The following is a 22,859-nucleotide window of genomic DNA, read 5'->3' as shown; positions in this document are numbered from 1 at the left end:
TAGTATGATAATTAAATAGCATGACATAGTGTGCGATTTTTTTTTTAAACTAAAGTATCTATTCTTCGAGAAGAAACAAAACAAACAAGAACACAAGAAGTTTCTGCTGCACTGTCAAGACTATATTATCACCTATGGAAAAAATATCTACGTTTCTTTCTTTTTAAGGTCAAAATTCTAACTAATACTTTACATAATGTTTTACAATTTCATCTTACAATGCGGCGTGAAATGAAAAGTTATAGTATCTGTTATACAAATCTGATTAATGTGTTATTTAAATAGTCACTGTTCGGTACCTCCCATCACTGAATACTGACTGGGGGGTCGCTGCCTGTGACCTCCACGCTATCTTTTGTTGTGAATTCCGCTCTTAATTTCCTACTTTACGAATAATTTAAATTATTGCAATTATTGTATCGAGCATCCGTCAATATCGTGTTTCGGTCTTGATCTGTCTCAATCTAATTTAATCCGAATAGGTTAAAACTTGGCTGAAAAATATGTTATTTCTTAAATACATCAGGTTATTATAATTAGCTAGAGACATAAAATAATTCCGATTTTTAATCTTGACTGATTTTAATCAAATTTGGCGCGATGATGAAGTGCTCGACGCGCAGTTAACTATAATAATTATAGACCACCTCACATTCTCCACATTTGTGTACAATATCTTTCACTCTTACAACATCCGCAAGTATTACTTTCCAAAAGGAATGAAATGTCCCTGATAAGATCCAATATCCGCAAATTTGCGTGCCCAATCAAAATTTCCTTCGATAATTCCACTTTTCTAGAACTATATTACCAAACTGGCAGGTGTATCAATACTCTGGTTGAGCTGACGAAATTAATATGAATCTCAAAGCATCAGCTCATCTCAAATGTGTCTTCATTATTTTTAAAATTTTATATATTTTTCCGAAATTAAGAGCAGAACACTAAATATCTGAACGTATACCAATTAATAAATAGACTGGAATAGTGATGTCGTCATTTCCTCTTCGTTACCATGATAATCGCCATATTTTTTGCTAAACAAATGCATGAACCGATAGAAATACTGTACTGTTAATACTGTTAATAAGACCACAGAGTTATAATTTTAGAATATTTTGAGTACAAAGTAAAGTTGGCAGGAAAAAATACAGATTAAGAATATGGGTCCACTATTTAGAAAATTTACGATGAAATTTAGCAATTAACGAAGTAACACTTAAGGCACCTTTTTCTACAGGGACCACGTCTCTAGGTAATCTGATAATATACGATAGAAATTGCATAAGTGATGTGAGTACCATTACCACGTAATGCACAATGAACAAAAGCAATTATACCCAATGTAAAAAGTCTATGGAACAGACCGGTGAGCTGTCGGCACAGTGAAAATAGAACAAACATATTTGTTCTGAGAATTTTCAATCAGGACCAATTTCTGATCGGTTAACATGCATAGGATCTGTCCTTATATTTCCTATTTACTTTATACTAACAGTACAAGAAACATCCAATTATGTATGGTTCAGCATAAGTTTTAAACACTATTTCTGTAGACCTAAACGTTTGTAATGTAATGTGTGATACTGATGATACTAAATAAAAATTTTCCAGCATTATTTGAATTTAATATCCAATAATAAATAAGCTAAGTATATTTTGACACTTAACGTAACCTCCAAATGTATAAATCACAAAATCTGTGATATCAGGGGAAACATTTCACCTTCAACGTTTGTCATATTTTAACATATTATTTACCTAATTGCTTGCTTTTTCTATGTTTTCGTAGTTTCACTCATTGAATGCTTTTTAAAACATATACAAGTGTTTCTTTTACTCTAATGTTTGCAATCCGAAAGTTAACGCGTCCCTGTTTTCGCTTTGTACTTGGGTTCTTAGGCCATGTTGTTTAGTAAATAAAACTACGATCACCATGGCAGCGAGACGGATGTGACGTAACACTGTTTCAGTCTATTCTTTCCTTTTCCTTTTACAAATAACTGCTGAATCATGTTTTTGATATTAGTAGTGAAAATACAAAAGCAACAAAATAGTTACCTCGTTACTGTATTGTTTGAGCATACATAATTTTTTCGACTTTTCGTCTGAAAATCATCAGCCTTGATCACGAAAACAGGATGAAACTCTTTTCAAGATTATGTCAAGAAAAGAGAATATTAAATATTATAAAAACTACTAAACTATATAAAGTATAGTTCAGTTAAAATCGGATCGATATTAAGTGTTTGGAACTGAAATGTGACAAGGTGACAAAAGTTTCGCAATATTGGCATGGGATACGTAATCATTTGACGGCGTATATTTTGCGTGACCGAAGCAATTCAAACTACCGACGTGTTCCCTATCACGAGTACAGATAGTGATATTTTGAGCCCTGAAGTTAGCAATGCTTAGCTCAGTGTGTGACTTGACGGTCAGAATAATTTAAAAATGATGTAATTAAGTGTAATATGGAAACGTTTCGTTTAAGAGTTTGAACTGCAAAATAACGATGCGGAGCAATCTGAAAACATCCATTGTGCGAAAGGACAGCTGACAACAGCACAGCAACCACGTGATTCAAGAAATTTAGCTTGGGTTTACAAGAGTCCTGCTGATCATCCAAGATCATGTAGGTCAAAAACCTAGGGTTTCCAGGTCATGCTCCAGACTTCGGAGACAAATCTGAGACTTGCAGTTGGAAAATATAGGTGAGGTCGGTATCACACAATCCAGTGTTGTTCATCATCTTCATTACCTTCGTGAAAGTATCTACGGCTGTCAAACTGTAACCCACGAACTGACACAAAAGTACAGCCTCAGGCACAATAGCGAATGGATGTGTGCAAAGGAACTCCTGGAAAACCCACATGATCTCCGTTCCTTGAAAAGACTAACGTGCGACGAAAAGTGGATTTCTTTCAGAAATCCTAACGTGCATAGGCAATGATTAAACAAGAACTAGATGAAGGAATCTGCCGCCACACACAAGCGTCTGGATACTCTGTGTTGATGAAATTATGAGGGAGGGGTCCGGACGGTCGACCACCAATGTTAACCGGTACTTCAAATAGATAGAGTGAATATATATGCCATTATATACGAAGAGTTGACAGAAAGTTCTTACCCTCACCATGAAGAGATACGTGAGTAACGTAAAAAATTACTCGCTTATTTCGTAAATATATAGTAATTGATTATGTCTTCAGTTTCAGTTTTACGTCCCACAGTTATGCTGGCTAGGCTAAAGGAAACGGTGATGATGGGAAATGAATGCAATGGTGGAATGAATAAAGTGGGAGTAAACGAGAGAACCCCGAGAATACACACGCACACGGTGTTTGTCCACCACAAACTCTACTTGGCACGAGCTGGGATCGAACCAGGGACCCCACGCACCAGAGGTGAGCGCTCTACCACTGAGCCACCGCGGCCCTTGATCACTGTCATTCTGACTAATTACCAATGGTATGAAAATACAACTATAGATACATCATTTCAGTTTCAGTAAGTTGGTCAATTGTCACTGAAACAACAATGACCACAAAGGCAGATTTCCAGGTGCGCAAGTTTTAGGTTTATTTTCTTATCACGTACCTGAAATTGTACATTTGGAATTGAATTAATGGAGCATTTATTCCTACTCAAGCTGCACCTACAACACAATTTGACTTACGAAGAACGACTGAATCTTCGTTGGAAGGATTTCAATGTATATAGGAATACAGTTACAAACCAGACACTGAACTTTAAAAAGTTAAGGAATTACTTAAAGCAGTCTCTTTATTCTAAAATTGATATTATGGATGCTATCACAGAGTATGTGCACTATATTAACCGCCTGTACATACGTCAAGATTAGCACTGGAAAAATTACAAATGGAAAATTTAAAATATTCCAATGAAAGTTCGCGATTCTTGACTTACAGAATAATCTGTTTAAATACTCAAGAATTTTCCACCGACAGTACTTAAGTCGGCAAAAATGAAATGGAAAGGAGACGTTATTCTAGCACCTCGTGCCAGGCACGTAGCCAAGGGGTGGGTCCGGGGGGTCCGGACCCCCCCCACTTCAGATCCAGAAATGAAAAATATTAAGGAAGGATGAAACAAAAAGAAACGAGAAAAAAGATAAATCAGCGTCAAAAATATAAAGCTACAGTAAGTGTTTGGTTACTCTTTCTTATGAGGAGCTTTGTGTGGGGGAAATTGGGGGGGAGTAGAAAATTGGTATTATTATAACGAAACATTCCGAATTCCATCTATCTGCATAGATAACATAGACTCTCAGGTAGAACTTAAGAAATGGCCAGAATCACCAATAATATGAGCCATTTTGAATTTCGCGGCACCTCTAATCCATTTTATAGGATGTCTTTACTCCCGAAAGACTATCTCGTTGCTATCCTTGGTGGCATTAAACGAAGATAAGAAAAAGAAAAAGAAAGAAGACAAGTAGAACCGAATTCGAATGACCTCGGAAGTCTATATCTTTTTCAATACTTTTTTATTTTCTTTCACTCAAGATTTCTTCATAGTTTTTCTTCTCAAAATACTTACTAACATGTCTTCATTTTATTGTCCTAAAAGACCAATATGGGTATGTTGTCAGTAAAATAGTTTAGATTGCTCGATCCCCTGGTGTGTAATGATAGTATTTAATGTCCCCCCCCCCCAGATTACGAAATCCTGGCTAAACGAACGAATATATGTTGCTACTAAAATAATTTAGAATGATCGAGCCCCTGGTGTGATAACCACAGTATTTCGTCACGGACCCCCCCTATTTCGAAATCCTGGCTACGTGCCTGCTCGTGCTTTTATATGCTTCAATAATTATAATCAGATAAAATAAGAACTAAACAACCTGTAAGAAACATCGCATGTTACGTGACACATGCCTAGCGTCAAGTTGAAGTATTTAAGTACATATAAATTCATTTGTTTCTTAAATCTAACAATATTATTGAAGCATTAATCAGGAAGAGCTAATAACTACAAGAAAATTTTTGCCTGAAATATATTGGATCTTTTGCTCCAATAATGAAAAAAAAAAAAAAAAAAAACTTCTATAGTGAACACTGAAGTAAGTATGAACTAAATCTCGTAAGTGTCAAGCATCAATATGATCTAACTGCCTATGGGGGGACTGTTCCTAACACAAATTACACAAATTGTATATTTATATATATATATATATATATATATAAAACCTCCGGTGAAGCAGGTCACTTTTACATACAATGCTACAATGCTTGACAATTGCTAGTAAACAAACAACATATTTACCCATTACTTCTGGGGACATGACCCGCATACATCAAGTGACCAATATACTAGTACAAATTATAATTACTTTATAGAATGTTACACTTCTTTAAATTAAACTTACTCATTTTCATGTTCTTGATAATCGAACTCTCAGAAGATGGCTGAAATTACGTGATAAACCGAAAAACAAGATGCAAATCACTTTGGCTAGTTAACATTAAGTGCAGTTCCCACTTGTAAGCTAAACGAAACACACGGTTGGTGAAAGAATCGGTGGAATGAGAACGTAGACGAAGTGGGAAAACTCGAGAAAACCAAAGGACATAATGTTCTTCGCGACACTCACAGGCCTGGGCTCGAAACAACTTGCACCAGACGTGAGCACTCTACCACTGAACCACAGTGCCCTCTGCGTTCTGATAATATTGGTAATGCGTTTGGCCACCTCGAACAGCATAGCACCATGCAGATCTGTTTTGCATGGTATCGACGAGTATGTTCAGTAAAATGAGGTATGTCGTCAAAGTCGTCCCTAAGGACAGCTTCGAAAAACCTGGAGGATCCAGTGTGGTGGATTCCTTTGTAGAACTGGTCTTCCGAGAGCATTCCAGGCTTTATCGAAGTGATTAACGCCTGGGGAATATACTGGCCAATTCAAACAGTTGACATCTTCACTCTCTAGGTCTCTGTAACTTGGATAGTCCTGTATGTTATCCACATAAACAAAGTAAGGACCCACTGCTCCACGAAAAAACGATTGTATCTTTTTAGAATTTTGCTAGAATACTGTCCTCCTGCGTCGAAGATATGCAGTGTGCTTTTCCATTTGTCATTCTATCCACCCATTCCATAGCTCCAAGACCCCCCATATGCGTCACATTAACAGTTTTGCTGTAAATGATGTGATCACCGTTCGATCCACATCATGTGATGTTTAGAATCACTTGACGCACAGAACCGTGAGTCATCTGAAAAACATTACATTGAACTATCTTCCTCTCCCCATACCGCCATAATCTGATACGATCGTGAGAGGGAATAATGGAACGTATTTCACTGGTTTCTGGACATACAGTGCAACATTAATTTAGTCGTCGTAAAATTGTTCTAGATGATACAGACACCAGAAGCACCGGCAAACATGTGAGCAATTCTGGGGTAGAGTAACAGATAGATTCCATTTCAAAAATGACAAACCTATATATCGATCCTGTCGAACTGTTGTACACCTTTCACAATCTCTACTAATCTCACCAACCACAGTTGTTCCTCTTATAACAGCAACTTTTTGAAGTTAAGAAAAAACTCTTTGATACCCCATCACACGTGCAGCTTCTATGACATTTTGACTTGTCTCAAGCCGACCAAAAGCTCTGAAACGATTATAATAACTTAGATCAACTGACCCTTTTTATCATTTAACAGATTATATACTTTGCGCGATAATATTGCACTGATAACGACCTGTACCGTATCCCGTAGGGTGTCTCCTTCCCACTCCTGTCTCAATTTTTTTTCTATAACGACGCTCACAGAGCACGCCTGCCTTTACTGATAAGCACAATGGCTCACTAGTGCCCTCTAGAGGCATATTGATAACAATACATAGACACGCAGTAGTGTGAACAAAAGTTATGAGTCAGTGTGTGTGTATGTGGGTGTGTCCTAGCAACTTCACGCAGTGTAAAATATATGGATCATTATTTTGCCTACTATGTAAACTTATTTTTAAAAATATACATAAAAATAACGTTGAATAAGTAATTGTCTATCACTTATTTTGGTAAAATATATGTATTATATACAAACCATTTATTATAATATTCTGACACACAACGAATCATCAGTTTACGTAATTGTAGATGCCGAGCACAACTGAAGAAACTCTTACGAAAATTATTATTTAATAGCCAAATACATTTAACAAACTATGGCTCTGAATTTGCTCACAACTAGGAACAAACTACAATCATGCTTCCTTAATGTTTTGTTAGTTTATAGAACAACTGCTTGAATTTTATACAGATCAAAAGTGTTCTGATCACATTATCTGCATATATAGCTTGTAAGAACTGATTTATTTGAGGCAATTGTTCAAGCAACGAAATTAACTGCGCGAAATACGTATTCAGATTCGAAACAGTTAAAATGATAATCTATCTCATAAAATTTTCATCAAAACCCAATATTACTCGAAAGTAGATAACTGACATGAACAGAACTGAGATCTGAAAAACAGCATGTAAGCGTGACAAAACACTGCAACACGTGAACATCCATAACTTTCACTATTATCAAATTTTTAACCTGTGTATTCAATGATACATCCAGACTTCTGACCACGTAGTTACAGACAACTCCAAAAATATCTCAGCTCTTTCTCACACATATAAGGAGCTCAATTCTGGTTGTCTTGACTCGAACAAGAGCTTTTAAAAATAAGGTTATACGTCATATTTTGATGATGTAGCCTACTTTGAACAGCCTAACTGACCTTAAAGCCACCCAATCAGAGCGGTCTCTCAAGTTAGCGTTTTAATAACAGAATTTCCACCCAATCTCTTAGCTTAAGGGTGATTCAGAAAAATTGAGAAATCCAAATAAAACATGCTGGTCATAGAAAACATTATTTCCAAATGCACACTACTGCAAAAATGAGACGAAAAACCAAACTTGTATATGTGGTACATCTTCAAGGTGTGGACAAAATATTGGTCCACAATGTATGAACACGAAAATTGGTGTCAGTGTGGAATGTGATGTTCATGTACATCGTGACAAGCACAACATGCTGGCATACTTCGGATTAGGATATCGAGCAGCCTTTGTGGTATGATATCTCATTCTTGTACTAGTGCCTGTTGGAGCTCTGGAAGCATTAGTAGGGGTGGAAGACGGGAAGCAATACGACGACCGAGAGCGTCCCACGCGTGTTCAATCGGATTGGGGTCGAACGATCTCCAAGACATGGTATTCACAGCCACGATGGAAGTTCGATATGGCCTGGCATTGTCCATCAGTGTGGAAGTGGGAAACAGCCTCGAATGATATCCCGGTACACCTGGTCTATTACAGTTTCTCTGTGGTAGACATGAATAGGTGTACGTGCACTCATGCAAATTCCACCCACCCAAAACACACCCACCTCTACACGAGTATTTCGAGAATGTTAGCTGAATGGTATGGCCTCTAACATTCCTACTGAGTCATCTGTACACTATCTGCCCGGAAAACAACTGTACCACTGGCAGCAGTAAGGTCTCATGCGTGGTCCCCTGCAAAACTCACTATCTGCGTCTGCGGGCACTTACTGTGAGATACCGGTTTTCGTTTGGAATTGTATACCACAGACGTCCTCTACTGTAGCGCCGGGTCACGTTTCCCGTCTGTTGAATAGTTGCCATATTCAAAAGATGACACTTTGTGGAACATACACCTCCTGCGACACGACCTGCTGCGTTTCACCTGCCTTCAGTCGTGCTATTATCCTGCCTGTCGTTACGTCATCAATATGCGTTTACAGTGCTCTCCCATCATAACCATAAATACATCCGCGACCAATTGCACACGTCCTCTTGATAGCACCTATAAACAGCGGTTTCACCCTGTTGTGTCATTCATCTGACTACAGCGCCACCATTCACTGGGTCTCGGCCACTTTCATCATAAGTGGTTTGGTAGGGTTTCGCGAAGCGATATCCATACACCATATGTTTCTGTGTGCATTTTTCTGAACTATTCTTAAATTATGAGCACCGAGTGGTTATCAATTTGTTATGTGTCTGATGACTCTACATTCTCTTCCGCATGTTTTCATGTAACCTGGAGCATGCACGAGAACTCTTCCGTATGCTAGCAGTATAATATTGCAAATACATGCAAGTTTATTTTCTCCTCAGGTATGCCATCTTAACAAACAAGTCATAAGACCTCTCTGCGGTATGCTACCTTAACAGTTCGATAATCATGAAACCCAAACGTAGGTCTTAAGTATTCCTTTCACAAGAACGAGATACTCATTTTTGGGCCTCACTAAGCACTTCACTGAAGGCACAATATGTATGTCTCACGATTACATATTGTAAAATTACTCCACCTAATCATGATGCCAAAAAAATTCGGGAGTCTCAAATTTAAATTAACTTACTTATGGGACATTTCATGTCAAATCAACAAGTCATCAGACTTGACCATCTCAGATTTGTGTAAAAATTGGTGTACAGCTTTATTACAGTTGGAGATGAAAAATTCCCAAATATTACCTCTCCCCCCCTGAAAGTGTCTTCATACAGGGTGTTCAAAAATGTCAAAAAACGGCATTTTTTCAGTTACAGTGATTATTAAAAATTTTTATAAAATGGTTAATATGTGCACTAGAGACGTGGAACAAACACCATTGGAAAGCTTAACGATTGCTCTACAAGTTGTACTATATTGAAAAAACCTGTAAAATAAAAAATAACACTTCAAAAATTCAAATTAAGATTTGAATTTTGAATTTCGCATAGAAATGTCCTTCTGAATTTGTTCAAAACCTGGAGTTATTTACCTGCAGCATCAAAGGAATTTATATTCAATTTCATTTGTTTCTTGATGTATTCATTTGAATTTACACAACTATCCACCTTTCGAGTTATTTAGAGAGGTATTACGTTTCCGAACAGTACTCAATACAAATCATTATTCTTATTAGTCAGTATGATGTTTCTAAATTTATATTGATACATGTTATTTTCATTCCTTTGTTTCAGGATTCTGTCACAGATGTGTGGAAGTGGATAAATGAAATAGGAAAAATAATTTATTGACTAATTGTTTGTGCTGAAAATGTGTGAAGTGATTGTGAGCAGTGTCACTGTATCGTAACACATTTGATACAAATATTGTGAAAAGGAGAAAAATATATCCCTCCCTTTCATAATATGTTCTGTAATAGCAATCCTGAAACAAAGGAATGAAAATAACATGTATCAACGTAGCTAACATAAATTTAGAAACATCCATACTGACTAACAAGAATAATGACCTGTATTAAGTACTGTTTGGAAACGTAATACCTCTCTAAATAACTCAAAAGGTGGATAATTGTGTAAATTCAAATGAATACATCGAGAAACGAATGAAACTGAATATAAATTCATTTGATGCTGCAGGTAAATAGCTCCAGGCAAATGGTTATCGATCTGAACCCAGATATTCACATGGTCAATATAGTGCAATGCTTGGTTATGTTGAATTTTGAATCAGATCCCACTGAGTGCCCAAAATACAACTTTGTGGTGTTTTAGTACACATATGAGACTACAATCTGGACAATTTTGAACAAATTCAGGGGGACATTTCTACGCGAAATTCAAAATTCAAATCTTAATTTGAATTTTTGAAGTGTTATTTTTTATTTTACAGGTTTTTTTCAATACATTACAACTTGTAGAGCAATCTTTAAGCTTTCCAATGGTATTTGTTCCACGTCTCTAGTGCACATATTAACCATTTTATAAAAATTTTTAATAATCACTGTAAATGAAAAAATGCCGTTTTTTGGCATTTTTGAACACCCTGTATGGGGACACTTTCAGGAGAAGAGACGTAATATTTGGGATTTTTTCATCTCCCACTGTAATAAAGCTATGCACTAATTTTTACAAAAATCTAAGATCGTCAGGTCAGATTTTGCCATTTCATTGGTTGATTTCACATGTAATGGCCCTTATACATCAATGTAAGAATATTAATACATTATATATATATATGTAAACGCAATTCTTCCTCTATGGTGCGTCAAGAATTATTACTTTTAATCATGCTAACATTAAACAATTTATTCCACGGGCGACCACAAACATTAATATAACTAGATACACAATAGGTTAATGAAATTTCACTGAACAAGTTTTTCGTTCCTGTTAATTATCTCAATTTCAAATACTATGAAAACTAAACAAACCACTGTTTTCGGTAATATACAATTATTGGGTCAAGAATAAAGACACATTATAATTATCATCTCAAAAACAGCCACTATAGTTAAAATGTGTTAAACCCGCTCTTACTTGGCTTTCATAAAGATGCGAAAGAACCTCCGGTGGAAATAAGTAAGGTATCTTCGCTCGTACTCCATTAAGTCCAACCTCCTGACTCATTTACCAAGCAATGTCATTTCTCACCTGTCTGTATAATTGCGTATACAATATTCTCACCTATTTGGCGAGCACGAGTTCCCTGACTTTTCCAGGTCACGATTTACAAATATCCAGGTCTATATAAAGCAAAAAAGTAACTATGTTTGTCCCGACCAGGGGGGTTCCTAATCTACTATGTATGTACATATTTAGAGTGTGTGTAGGTAAATTTTGCAAAACAAATTAATTATTTTATAAAATATCCCTTACCAAATAGTTCGGTACCGCAAAAGACAAACGAGTTCCGAGAAGTAAATATCCGTACTTAAAATTCCTTGACATTTTCAGGTTTCTTAAGCTTTTCATGAAATACCATGACTTTTCCAGGTTTTCCAAGTAAGTGAGAATCTGAGGAAATAACTCTTTTATTCAGTCTCTCGCGTGTCTATGTGGATAGCATATGCGCCTGTAGCGCGGATGACTTAGCTTTGATTTCCGGTGCGAGCTCATATGATTTGGATCCTATGCTAATCTGTATGTCCATGTATCTTAGCCTTGCTACTGAATGGGACACTAAACTCTAAACCAAATCAAAGTAAATCAGCTCTCATATTCAGTGAATAATTGATTACGGTAATTGAACACGGAAATGCGCACTTAGAATAATGGCAGAATACCACAATATACTAGAAGGAATAAGACGCAGGTTAGTAACACCTTTTACTATAGTAGGACGGACACGTCCTAGTGAGAGAGTGGACTTGTACATTGAAACAACAGTTTAGAAGAGTAAACACGAAGTTTAGAATACAATGGCACGTGATGCACAGTTCACCGATTTTCATAAGTTATTATTATTAGCTAAACTTCTGCAAGTTCTACAATGGCGAGACCGCTACAAAGCTCAACTGACCCAAATTGACACTGATCCTTAAAATCCTTTTTATGTGATGCGAACCCAAGGAAACTACGCGAAGTGACCACAAATATATATATATATACACATGACACAGTTGATGGTCAAATCCGTTTAAATTTGGGCAGTATCTAAGGTATGTTTGTATCAGGGTTTGCTCAAGTGGGCCCAGCCCGAAAAAAACCGGTGGATTTTTTCGGGTTGGACCCACTAGGTTTTTGAGCCTTTTGTTAGTATATTCTTGGTACAACTAAGGTGATCACATTGAAAGTTATTCTTATTAGATTTTGGCCTTTCCTTGGGCGAATTAGATGCTTTTGCATTAAAGTATAGAACACCTTTCAACATAAGACCTTTATAAAGTTCTGAATGAATAAGAAACCTTACCTCAGCTTGAGATAATTATAGAACAAATTAATGTATGGACTATGCTTATAGGCTGCTTGAAGTAAAATATGTAATTTTATGTTTTAGAAAATACTTTACATGAATAGTATGCTCGGCGACGCCGAAGGACGTTATCCCTCACATGTCTGACGGGTTTAAGGCCATAGGTGCCGATACTACCAATAAATATGCAGTGCATTAATAAAACTACTAGTATTATTTTTAATTACCTTTAATGGTAACACAAGTATTCTTCAGTAAAAGTTGGTTTTCCAACAACAAAAGTTTAGTTCAGTTATTTGTTGCTACTGTTCAAATAAGCATTTGGTGGAATCAACACCAGTAATAGCGTAAAAATTCTTGTCAAATTTAAAAGCTTAATGTTCGGAGTTCCGAAGACTACGTAACGCTTACTATTTCAAGTGCTCAATTCAAAATTCCGTACTATATAATTGAAGTTTCGATATACAGTAAAGAAAGCAAGCTGCATTTTCGAGGGGGGAAAAAACCGTCGTGAAAGAAGTACTCGGGAAATTCTCGCAATTGAACGCACAAAGCATCGGAAGTGAATACTTCAACATAAAACCATTTATTTTACGCTCGAAAATATTTAATTTCATTTAAGACTTTTTGAAACATTTACTTTATAAAATATGAATTATATATTTAAATGTTTTAAATTAATTTTCTGGAAAGAACTGTCTTGCAACAAGTGCTCGGGAAATTCCCGTAATTCAACGCACAAAGTATCGGAAGTGAACTTCAACAAAACAAAACATTTGGCGAATGTCACTGAGGCTCCTAGGATGATTTGATCTACATTTGTTCATTCCTTCTTTAGATCATTAGACGAATATTTCACCTCCATGAGCTCTGATCCCCCCCCCCTTCCTTGGAGGCTATCCGCCCCTGGTGTACCACATATACTACAGGGTACCACTTTCAGTCTTTTAAGTTGGCATACCAACGTAAAATTTCAAAATGGCGGCCATTTTTTCAAAACAGCTGTTATTCATGCTACAAAGAGCAATTTTCGGTCTTTCAAGTTGAAATTTTCAGAGTAGAAGCACGAGATACTCTAAATTTGCTGTATAGATTTTCTCGGCGATCCAATGTAAAATTTCAAAATGGCGGCCAATTTTTCAAAATTGCACTGAATAGAAAGTTGTTGCAAGTTGTGACAATGATAATCTTGAAATATAAATTACATTTTAACAGTTTTACCCCAAAGACATTGAAATATTTCGAAAAAACCCAATTAAATCCGAAAAAACTCATACGGGCTTAGGTGGGTTGGGCTTTTTTTTTAAAAAAAAAAAAATGGGTTTTTTCAAACCCTGGTTTGCATTGCAACATCGCGCACGGACGCAAATTCGCTCGAGAATTTCTCGTTTTATAGTGTATCAACATTTTTTTAGATAACATAAAAAATGAATTCACGGTATGTGTATGTATGAAATCTACCAAAGAATTGTTATATATTTGCCAATATTTCGAAATTAGAATATAACGGCTTCTAAGGAACAGTGACAAATAACTACGGATACCTTAAAAGACTACGTCTGAGTCCAATGTATCAGGATGTCATGATATACCTACTGTATTTTAATTGTACATAATTCATTCGGAATTTAGGTTTGGATTACTCTTAGTATTTATTACAGCCACACCTACATCCAACGAAATATGGGTATATTTAACGCATATTTGAATTGCGTAAAAACTGCTTGAGAAAGTATAGACTCATTTTTCAGCTCAAGTTTAAAATGATGACCTTCTGAGCCCCTGATTTTAAGTATGTAGTGAAAACATTAACTAGATAAAAGTTATTTAATCAATGTAAAAGTACATTCTTCTTTCTTTACACAATGAACTGAAAGAAACTGAAAATATTATTAAGAGTGTATCACTGAAATTCAAAGAACATATTTGATGAAGAATCCAATTCAAGCAGTTGTTAGTAAAACATCAATATTTATATATGCGGGAATAAAAATATCAAATGGCCAAACCTATAGAAAAAGGAAAATAAAGATTTGCAAAATTCACGATTATAAATTCCTTCCAAACACTTCTACTATAATAGTATTAATTATTATCAGTTAAAATTCAGTGTATGGCATTTTACAGTAAAAATCTAGAATTTGAAAACTTTCTTATTACCTCTCTCGTCTCTCATATATTTGATGCATTTTTATGTAAAAAAAAAAATTAAAAATTCCTGATTGCACTAATATAAAACTGACATAGCAAGAAAAGCTAAGAATTAATAGAAACTGAGTTACATTAGAGCTTAAAAGTATCTTTAAAATTTCTCATATTTGTTAAAAAAATATATCATAAATATTAAAATCTTTCCTAGGGAACAAAACGGAAATCAAGACCAGTACCCGTCACATCACCCATCATAAGGCATTGCTCTGTCCTGAGACTGAGCTATCCCGTAAAACTTGGCAATGATTAGATTGGTTGCTAGGCAACGGCACAGGCATCCTGACGCAATCAGGGCGGGAACACAGAGAACTGGAAAGGTGTTGACGACTTGAAAGTGAATAGAGTTAAGCGGTAAGTTAGTGACTATGGTACTGTCAAAATTACAGAAAAAAAAATGAAATCTCTCAAATGATTTTAACACAAGTAGATGCGTGAGATTTTCTTTGTTTCTAGTTGAAAATTCAATATAAATAAATACAGACATATTTTACGATTATCAATATGTTTTAATATATTTTATAATAAAAAAAAATACTAATAGTTATTACTTTAATAAAACGTAAGAATTTTATGCAAGAAACTGTCTTCAAGAATATGTACATGAATAATCTCATTGTATCACAAGTATTTTTAATGAATTTATTCAGAAAGTATTTCAGTGAAAATTGAAATATTACTACTAAAGTGCAAATTATGAATTTGGTTGTTTTGCCATATCATTCATATCTTTCAATATCTACTCTAGAATACTGAATATACTGAATGAGGCTAATTATCTTTAGAAAAGTCTTTTTAAAAAATAACATTCAGATAGTAAGTTTTATATATATATAATAACTAACGTAAGACTGTACAAGTCTGAAATGTAACAACTTTACATTGATTAAATACTGGCCTGAAAAAGAGCACATATGGACATCTTTCAACATAAAAATAGCACATTGGTAAAAATTCAAATCCCTTTAAGTATTTTTAAAGATACCTTATTGTTAAGCATGCATTTCTAGGTTTGATACTTCGCTCTTATTGCTTGATATATCATGGCATACCAGAATGCCGTAAACATCCCCATCATTTCTAATATTACTCAAAACATTTCATCTTTTTAATCTCACATTTAATAAATAATTTGCTTATTGGAAGCGGAAAACATATATATACATATTAAATATTGTTAATAATTTTACATATTGGTAGTACTGGTGTAACAAATCGTGTCTAGATTTTAATGCAATGTGAAGTACATACGCACATCAGGCATAGTTCTTCTTCCAGCACACTTATTCCAGTTGTCATTTTGCCAGAACTATGCTATGATCCGCCACTATACATCATACACGAGATTAAAATCTAGTATTGATTTTCGTCAGAGCATCATCTAGGTATTTATTAAAAAACAAACAAACAAACAAAAAACACTGCAAGGTATTAATATGAAGAAAATTTTACGATTAAATAATAACTACTCAATTAAAAACATTCATTTTTACCATTTTGTGTCAAGCACACCTCTTGTCGTTCGTCTGTAATCTTTTCGAAGATTGTAAAAGATAGGTCAGAATTAACGAGCATCACGAAAAAAAAAATAAATAAATAAATAAAATAAAATATTTAGAACAGTAAACTCTCAGTCTCATAAAATATATAAAATTAAGTATTTACCCCAATCTAGGAAGAAATTTATAATTACAGGCGAGAAAAAAAAGTAAAACTTATTCTGAATTATGAAAGAAAAAATCTAGCTTTTCTTTTAATAAATACAGTTGTACTTACTCTTATTGAATTCTCGAAACAAATTTACGTAACAACATATGCAAGATTTCATTCATATGATTAAAGCCGATTCCTGAATTTTTAAGTACAGTGCAACATAACAGACGAAAATTTGGTTGTCTCTAATTTAACCACTACCAATATAAAATATCTGTGCAGATCAAGATTACTTTCCACCAAAATTACGAAATGTTTTCTAGATCTTTCTTTTCTTTCTTTTAAGTGCTTGACAATAATCCTTTGACAAATTGAATTATATTATTTTTCTATCAAGTTAAAATGATCAAAAGAAAACTCTTTCACAACTCCTGTTTTACTTCTGTTAAAAATATATATAACGCAATTCGATACGAAAAATGTATTTGCTCTAACATTTTAAAGTGTTTTGTTAAACGTAGCTGGAAAAGAAATTCATCGTAAAGTAAACTAACATGTTAGCACATAAAACTAATAAAACCATTCCTTTCTAAGTGTTAAAGTAAACTAAGCTGGAAATAAGACAAATCAATTCCTGTAAAAATAAACTCTACAGACTGCAACAAGATACAAATCAAAACTACTCTAAAATAAATAAATAAAAAAATCATCGATGAAAGACAAAAATCATCAGAAAACATTTAAATTTAGACATATTTATTTATTTTTTAAAGAAATTGATGTTTCTGTATAAACGCATAAAAATTCATGTACTAGCATATACATGTATTTGAACTCTATTCAATGAAAATAATTCAATAAACCTGGGCACAAAAATTAGAAAACATTTAAATTTAGACATATTTATTTTAAAAAATCTGTATAAATGCATAAATATTTATGTACTAGCATATACATATAATTGAAATCTATTCAAAGAAAGTAATTAAATAAAATTGGTCACTACTGACTATATTTGTTAAGATCTTTTTTGAACACTATTACATCCAATTACTGTATACGTATATAAATATTAACACTCTAAATATCAAAATAAAATCCACTGAAAAAGATCATGTATTCAAATAGCAACATAGAAATAGTCATGTTAAAACAGGCGGACCTAGAAATATATGTCCGAATGTATAGAACATTCTTTTTAGGTTTAAACTGATTAAGAGAGTCAAATATTGATAAGACTTCACCTTAGCTCAGGACCATATGCTTTATTACCTATTCCTATTAATACAATAGTATTTTTACTCGCAGTAGGTGAGTTAAGTTCACTACTATACTTTGACATTTGGTTTGCAATCTATTCGCTGATAAAAAAGCACCCTTAATAAATATCATTTCAAATAACAAAGTGGATCACTATTATTCTTAACCCATACTGATTTCCAGAAACTGAAATCGATTTCACTCGTCTCTTCACCAGGCTCCATTCTTAGAACATTGGAAAAAATATCACGTGTTTTCCCATTAAACTTGGAAAGACTCATAACAGTTCTTAAGCCTAACTCCTGTATGATTTTTTTCCAAAATCGAAATTCATTTTTATTTTTTAACTTTGACATACGAGAACAAACGAAGTTAAAATAATCTGAAAGAAATCTATCATCTTAACAATACAGCATTAAAAAGAAAGCAATTGTGGCATAATTATCCAAAGTGGTTAACTTCTTTAAATCACCTCTCCGTTACACACTTTCATGTTCCATACTCAAAAAACAAACATCGCTTCCTCAAATATCATGATCAAGTGAAACCTTTCAGTTCAACATTTCACAATAATGCCCTTTAGGCTAAAGGAGACGGATGGTAAAGGCAACTGAATGATGGAATATTTGGTGAAATGAGAATGTAGGAGGAAACGATAGTACCCCTAGAAAACTCATGGACATGATGTCCACTACAAAATTACTTGGCTAAGGATCAAACAGGAACCCCACGCACCGGATGTGCACTCTACCACTGAGTCACCGTGCCCTCCTTCAGATATCAAAAGATGAACGATGTGAAGATTTAATTATTACCTCGTGTATGGAGTCACTCTTAAGGTTAAAGAAAGAACTGGTATAGAAACTGAGGAGCAAACTACAAAATTTCGTAAATTTGTATTTCAAACACGGTATTTACCTACACGCTTCAATCTACTCATCTTGTTATTGAAATTTTCTTCTATTTCATCCCTTCCCTATATGCTTACGCGTTTAGCGAAAACTTACGAACTTCCTTAGTTATGTGTTCATGTAATGGTAAACGAACTTAATTTGAAAAACACGAAAGTTAAGTTGAATAGGAATATGATGTTGACAACTTAAGTAAGACAACCAAGGATTGAGTTTGAAAATAAGGAATTAAAAGACATAGATACAAACTTCGACACATAAAATTTCTACAGATGGCAGCACTAACAAAGACACTAATAAATGTATATAACGATAGTCTAAAGTGAATTTGAAAAGAACAGTTTCATATTAACAAGTACAACGCCGTTGTGCCTAATGCGTTAAAATTTTCTATATTAAATTTTCTTTGACATACGTAGCGGAGATGTAGGCACTATTGAACTTATTCACTGTCTACAAACTACGCAACAAAGCATACTGAAATGTATGGCAGTTATTACTTGCCAATATAGGAAAATATATATATGGCCCAGGAAGGTGTATTCAAGTGTTCCTAGTTTATCACAAGAAACGATAACCAACAGACTCGATAGAGATTTGGAGTAATCATAAACCAACAATTAACTGATCACACAACACAAAAGAAAGTAAACTATCAGTATTTTCAACACGGCGTTCACCTACATGCTTCACTCTACTCATCTTGTTATTGAAATTTTCTTCTATTTCATCACTTCCCTATGTGCTGACGCGTTTAACGAAAATGCTGATCGTTTCGTCAGAGATGGGAAAAAACAAAATGAAAAGAAAACTATAAGAACAGTGAAGTAACTGCAAAGCGCCTAGACGAGAGTCATAGTGGGAGTCTAGAGTCATAGAATAGAGTTACTAAGTTAGAAGTCGAGAGTTTAGTAGCGAAATATGAAACTAAATGTGACATGTTGGTCGGTAAGAGTAGAGGGAAAAGACACGATTAATGAAAACAGAAAATTACGTCGTTGTAATTGTACAGGATGGCCCAATAAACCTTTTTACATTTTAAAGGGTAATAAAACAAATATATATAACTGTTTATTCAAAAATTAAAAAAAAAAAAAAAAAAAAAAGTACTGAAAACAGTTTTTAACTGGTTATGATCAGATCAATAGTGGAAATCTTGTTTATGTAACCCCTTAATTGGAAATATGCTCTTTCACTACACAACACGAACAGCATCTTCTGGGACATAATGCAGGATTTTCTCACATGACTGTTGACGTCTTAAAAATTCTACTGGTCTAGGTTCTTAGACAATCATAATTTTATAAGGGTGAAAGTGCAGGTCTTCTTGTAAAATTCCTCTTACACTCTCCCAAGGAAGCCCAACAGTTGCAGCACACTTTCTTGCAGTTCCTTGCAGAACATTTTGAGGTCTGCATAACAGACTATCTCACGGCCTCGAGAATCTCGACGCAAGCCTGAGATGATCTCACTGTTTCTGCTGCATTGGCCAGTAAGGTGTTCCTTTCATAGTCCAAAAGGTAAAAGTCTTGAGACCTCCTTCTGAAGCTTTGTGAGACGTTTCCGGGGAGGAAACTCGTATGCGATCTAGTGTGGCGTAATACACGCCAGCATTCACGGTCTGTCCTTTTACTGCAGAATCAGAAAGATTCATATCCTGTATGTCCCAAATCACAGTGAGCAATACCTTTCCTACAGAGTTTAGAAAACACCCACAATTCGTCACCGGTAACAATGGGATTCAGGAATGCGTTTCTACCCCTATCGCACCGAAGCAAATGTACAAGATAGCATACCATTCAGTTTCAATGTGCAGTGGCGTAACCTTTAGCTGATACTTTGTGATGCCTATGTACTTCATGGATTATGCTGCATATATTGCCACGATTGTTGCCCACAAATCCCGTTGAATCACTTTGTTCACAGTGTCAACATTCATTTGTGTATGAGGTGTGCGTGGCCGTCCGAAACAGATTTTATCGAACACGTTTACGCACCCTCCTTTTACAATTACACACTAGTTACATCATACACTTATTACCATACCGTTCTAAACAATTTATGACCTACTTACGGCGGTTTCTGTCCTTTTGACGATAGAAACCTAATTACAGTCTACAGTTCCACCTGTTTGAATGTCTTAAGTTGAGATGTTATTTTTAAATAACTGCCGTTCAGCGTGCGCCAGCGATACATATTGTCATCTCGTAGGCAAGTGAAGCACTTTAAAATACGTATTTCAGTGAATACATTTCTGTTTTGCTGGGAGTCATAAATGAAGTAGTATGTGACTGTCAGCTTTGATGAATGCTATGATGGATGAACATGTGGCTGTGTCAAGATTTTAAGGAACTCATAAGAATGAGAAGAAAACACTAAATAAATCGCAGAAGACAAGCCGAAAGTCAGTCAATTGACTGATTTGTTTGAAGTCCCTTTTCAGAACTTGGGATATACGAACGAGACAAAGCGCTTCAAATGAGATCCGACGTGTGGAGCTCTATGGAGGATCGAACCTAGTACAATGCGCGCAGACACGGGCAGAGAAAATTACTGCACAAGAGACCAGCAGAAGTTGCGTATATATGTGCACGTATTTGTCATTAATCGCATCATAGAAAATTGATGAATTAATAATGTGGAGCGTGCCCGACCTAATTTAGTTCCCAGTCTTTATACCCAGATTCACTTATTCCTGTCACCTGGTAATGGCATACATATTTATTCTGCTTTTCAATTTCTTCACCAGTTCTTTTCCCTTTCAGTGACTATATCCAAAGCAACAATAAGTCTCCGATAAAAACCAAAACATAATCGGATAAATTGATTGATTTTATACTATTATTTATTATTATTTTAACTACGCAGACAGTCAAACACTGCTATTTAGATAGCAGCATGTGCTATACGCAAGAAGGCTTCTTAATAGTACACAACATTCAAAGAGCACCTGGAATCTACTCTCCTTTGTTGTTGTTATTATTATTATTATTATTATATTACTTGTAAAACTTGTAGACTTCTGAATCTTAAACTACACAAACGTCAAATGGATATCCTATTTATAATCTGAAACACGTGATTAATTTTTAAATTGTTCGTATAAATTCATCTTAGAAAATACTGTCCTCAAGTAAAAGGGCGTTTTAAATGTTCTTTACGATGCCACAGTTGTTTTATTGCATATACAGGATAAAACTAGTTCCTGTATCGTTTCATCGGAATTTCGATACTATAGTAGCAACCTTATCAATCCAACCAGAATGTCTTGGTGCAAAGAAAAAAATCTGCATTTGATAATCCAGTGAAAACATTAAAATAGTATGATGTGATTATTTAACAAATATTTATCCTTACATATCCTTAATGAATATACACAAATATCTATTTATAAGACAGATTGAGAGGTAAAGCAATAAAGCGAACTACATTTTTGATGTAATCCTAAACATACATAACACAGACTTTACGTTTTAATCTCAATTTACCTAAGAAGTTTCTTCTACACAGAACTCACGACAGCACCAAAATTCCTTCAATACTGGTATAGCAGATTAGAGGAAAGAAGTTTTCAAAAATCGACAGAACTTTAAATATTGACCCAAAAACTAATCAAGTACTGTGATTACAGTAATTAATCACGAACATAATTCGCATTCAATTTTTTCTCTGAAATTAATTTAAGAAATACGAATTTATCTTGATATTTTAACTTCCTGCATTTATGTTTATTTTCTCTGCACCGAAGAACAAAAGTGAAATTGGAGGTGATTGTAAGGTTGCATTTTTAATACAAAAATCCTACATTTGATTATGAATGAAATAATCTTACCTGTTCTCTCTTCATCACTTTCTCTTCTTTCTCTCGTTTCCGAACTTCCAGTAAATATTCATTGAATAAACTTTCCCGTTCTCGCATCTTCTCTATATTCTTAAAGCGTTCATCTTTTCCATATTTCTGTGCAAAATCACTGAATGAAGACCTGAAATACATTAAATTAAATTTACATTGAGCAATGGCGAAAAGTATCTTTGGGTCATACTACCGAAAATCATACGATGGTGGTTGCACGACCATTTTTTGAAAATTCTGATAATTTGCACACACATTGGTACGTTTCGTAA

The 22,859-nt window shown here is 34.6% G+C and overlaps 1 protein-coding gene and 1 non-coding gene across 3 annotated transcripts in view; both read right to left on the bottom strand.

Annotated features, from left to right (window-relative positions):
* The window catches only part of LOC145690285 (transcription elongation regulator 1-like), a 166,991-nt gene that overhangs the window by 36,594 nt on the left and 107,538 nt on the right, over positions 1 to 22,859 (bottom strand). For both annotated transcript variants that reach the window (XM_081765045.1, XM_081765055.1), the window contains one exon: positions 22,567 to 22,717. In XM_081765045.1, the coding sequence (XP_081621171.1) occupies positions 22,567 to 22,717 (151 nt within the window). The remainder of the gene's footprint in view (positions 1 to 22,566; positions 22,718 to 22,859) is intronic.
* Positions 3,366 to 3,438, bottom strand: TRNAQ-CUG (transfer RNA glutamine (anticodon CUG)). The gene has a single exon. It is a non-coding gene; the product is annotated as a tRNA-Gln (tRNA).

The sequence above is a fragment of the Thermobia domestica genome, chromosome 1 (genome assembly GCF_964235325.1).
Source record: "Thermobia domestica chromosome 1, izTheDome1.hap1.1, whole genome shotgun sequence".
Taxonomy (NCBI): Eukaryota; Metazoa; Arthropoda; class Insecta; order Zygentoma; family Lepismatidae; genus Thermobia; species Thermobia domestica.
Note: the sequence above shows the minus strand (reverse complement) of the source record. Positions and strands in the feature narration are given on the sequence as shown.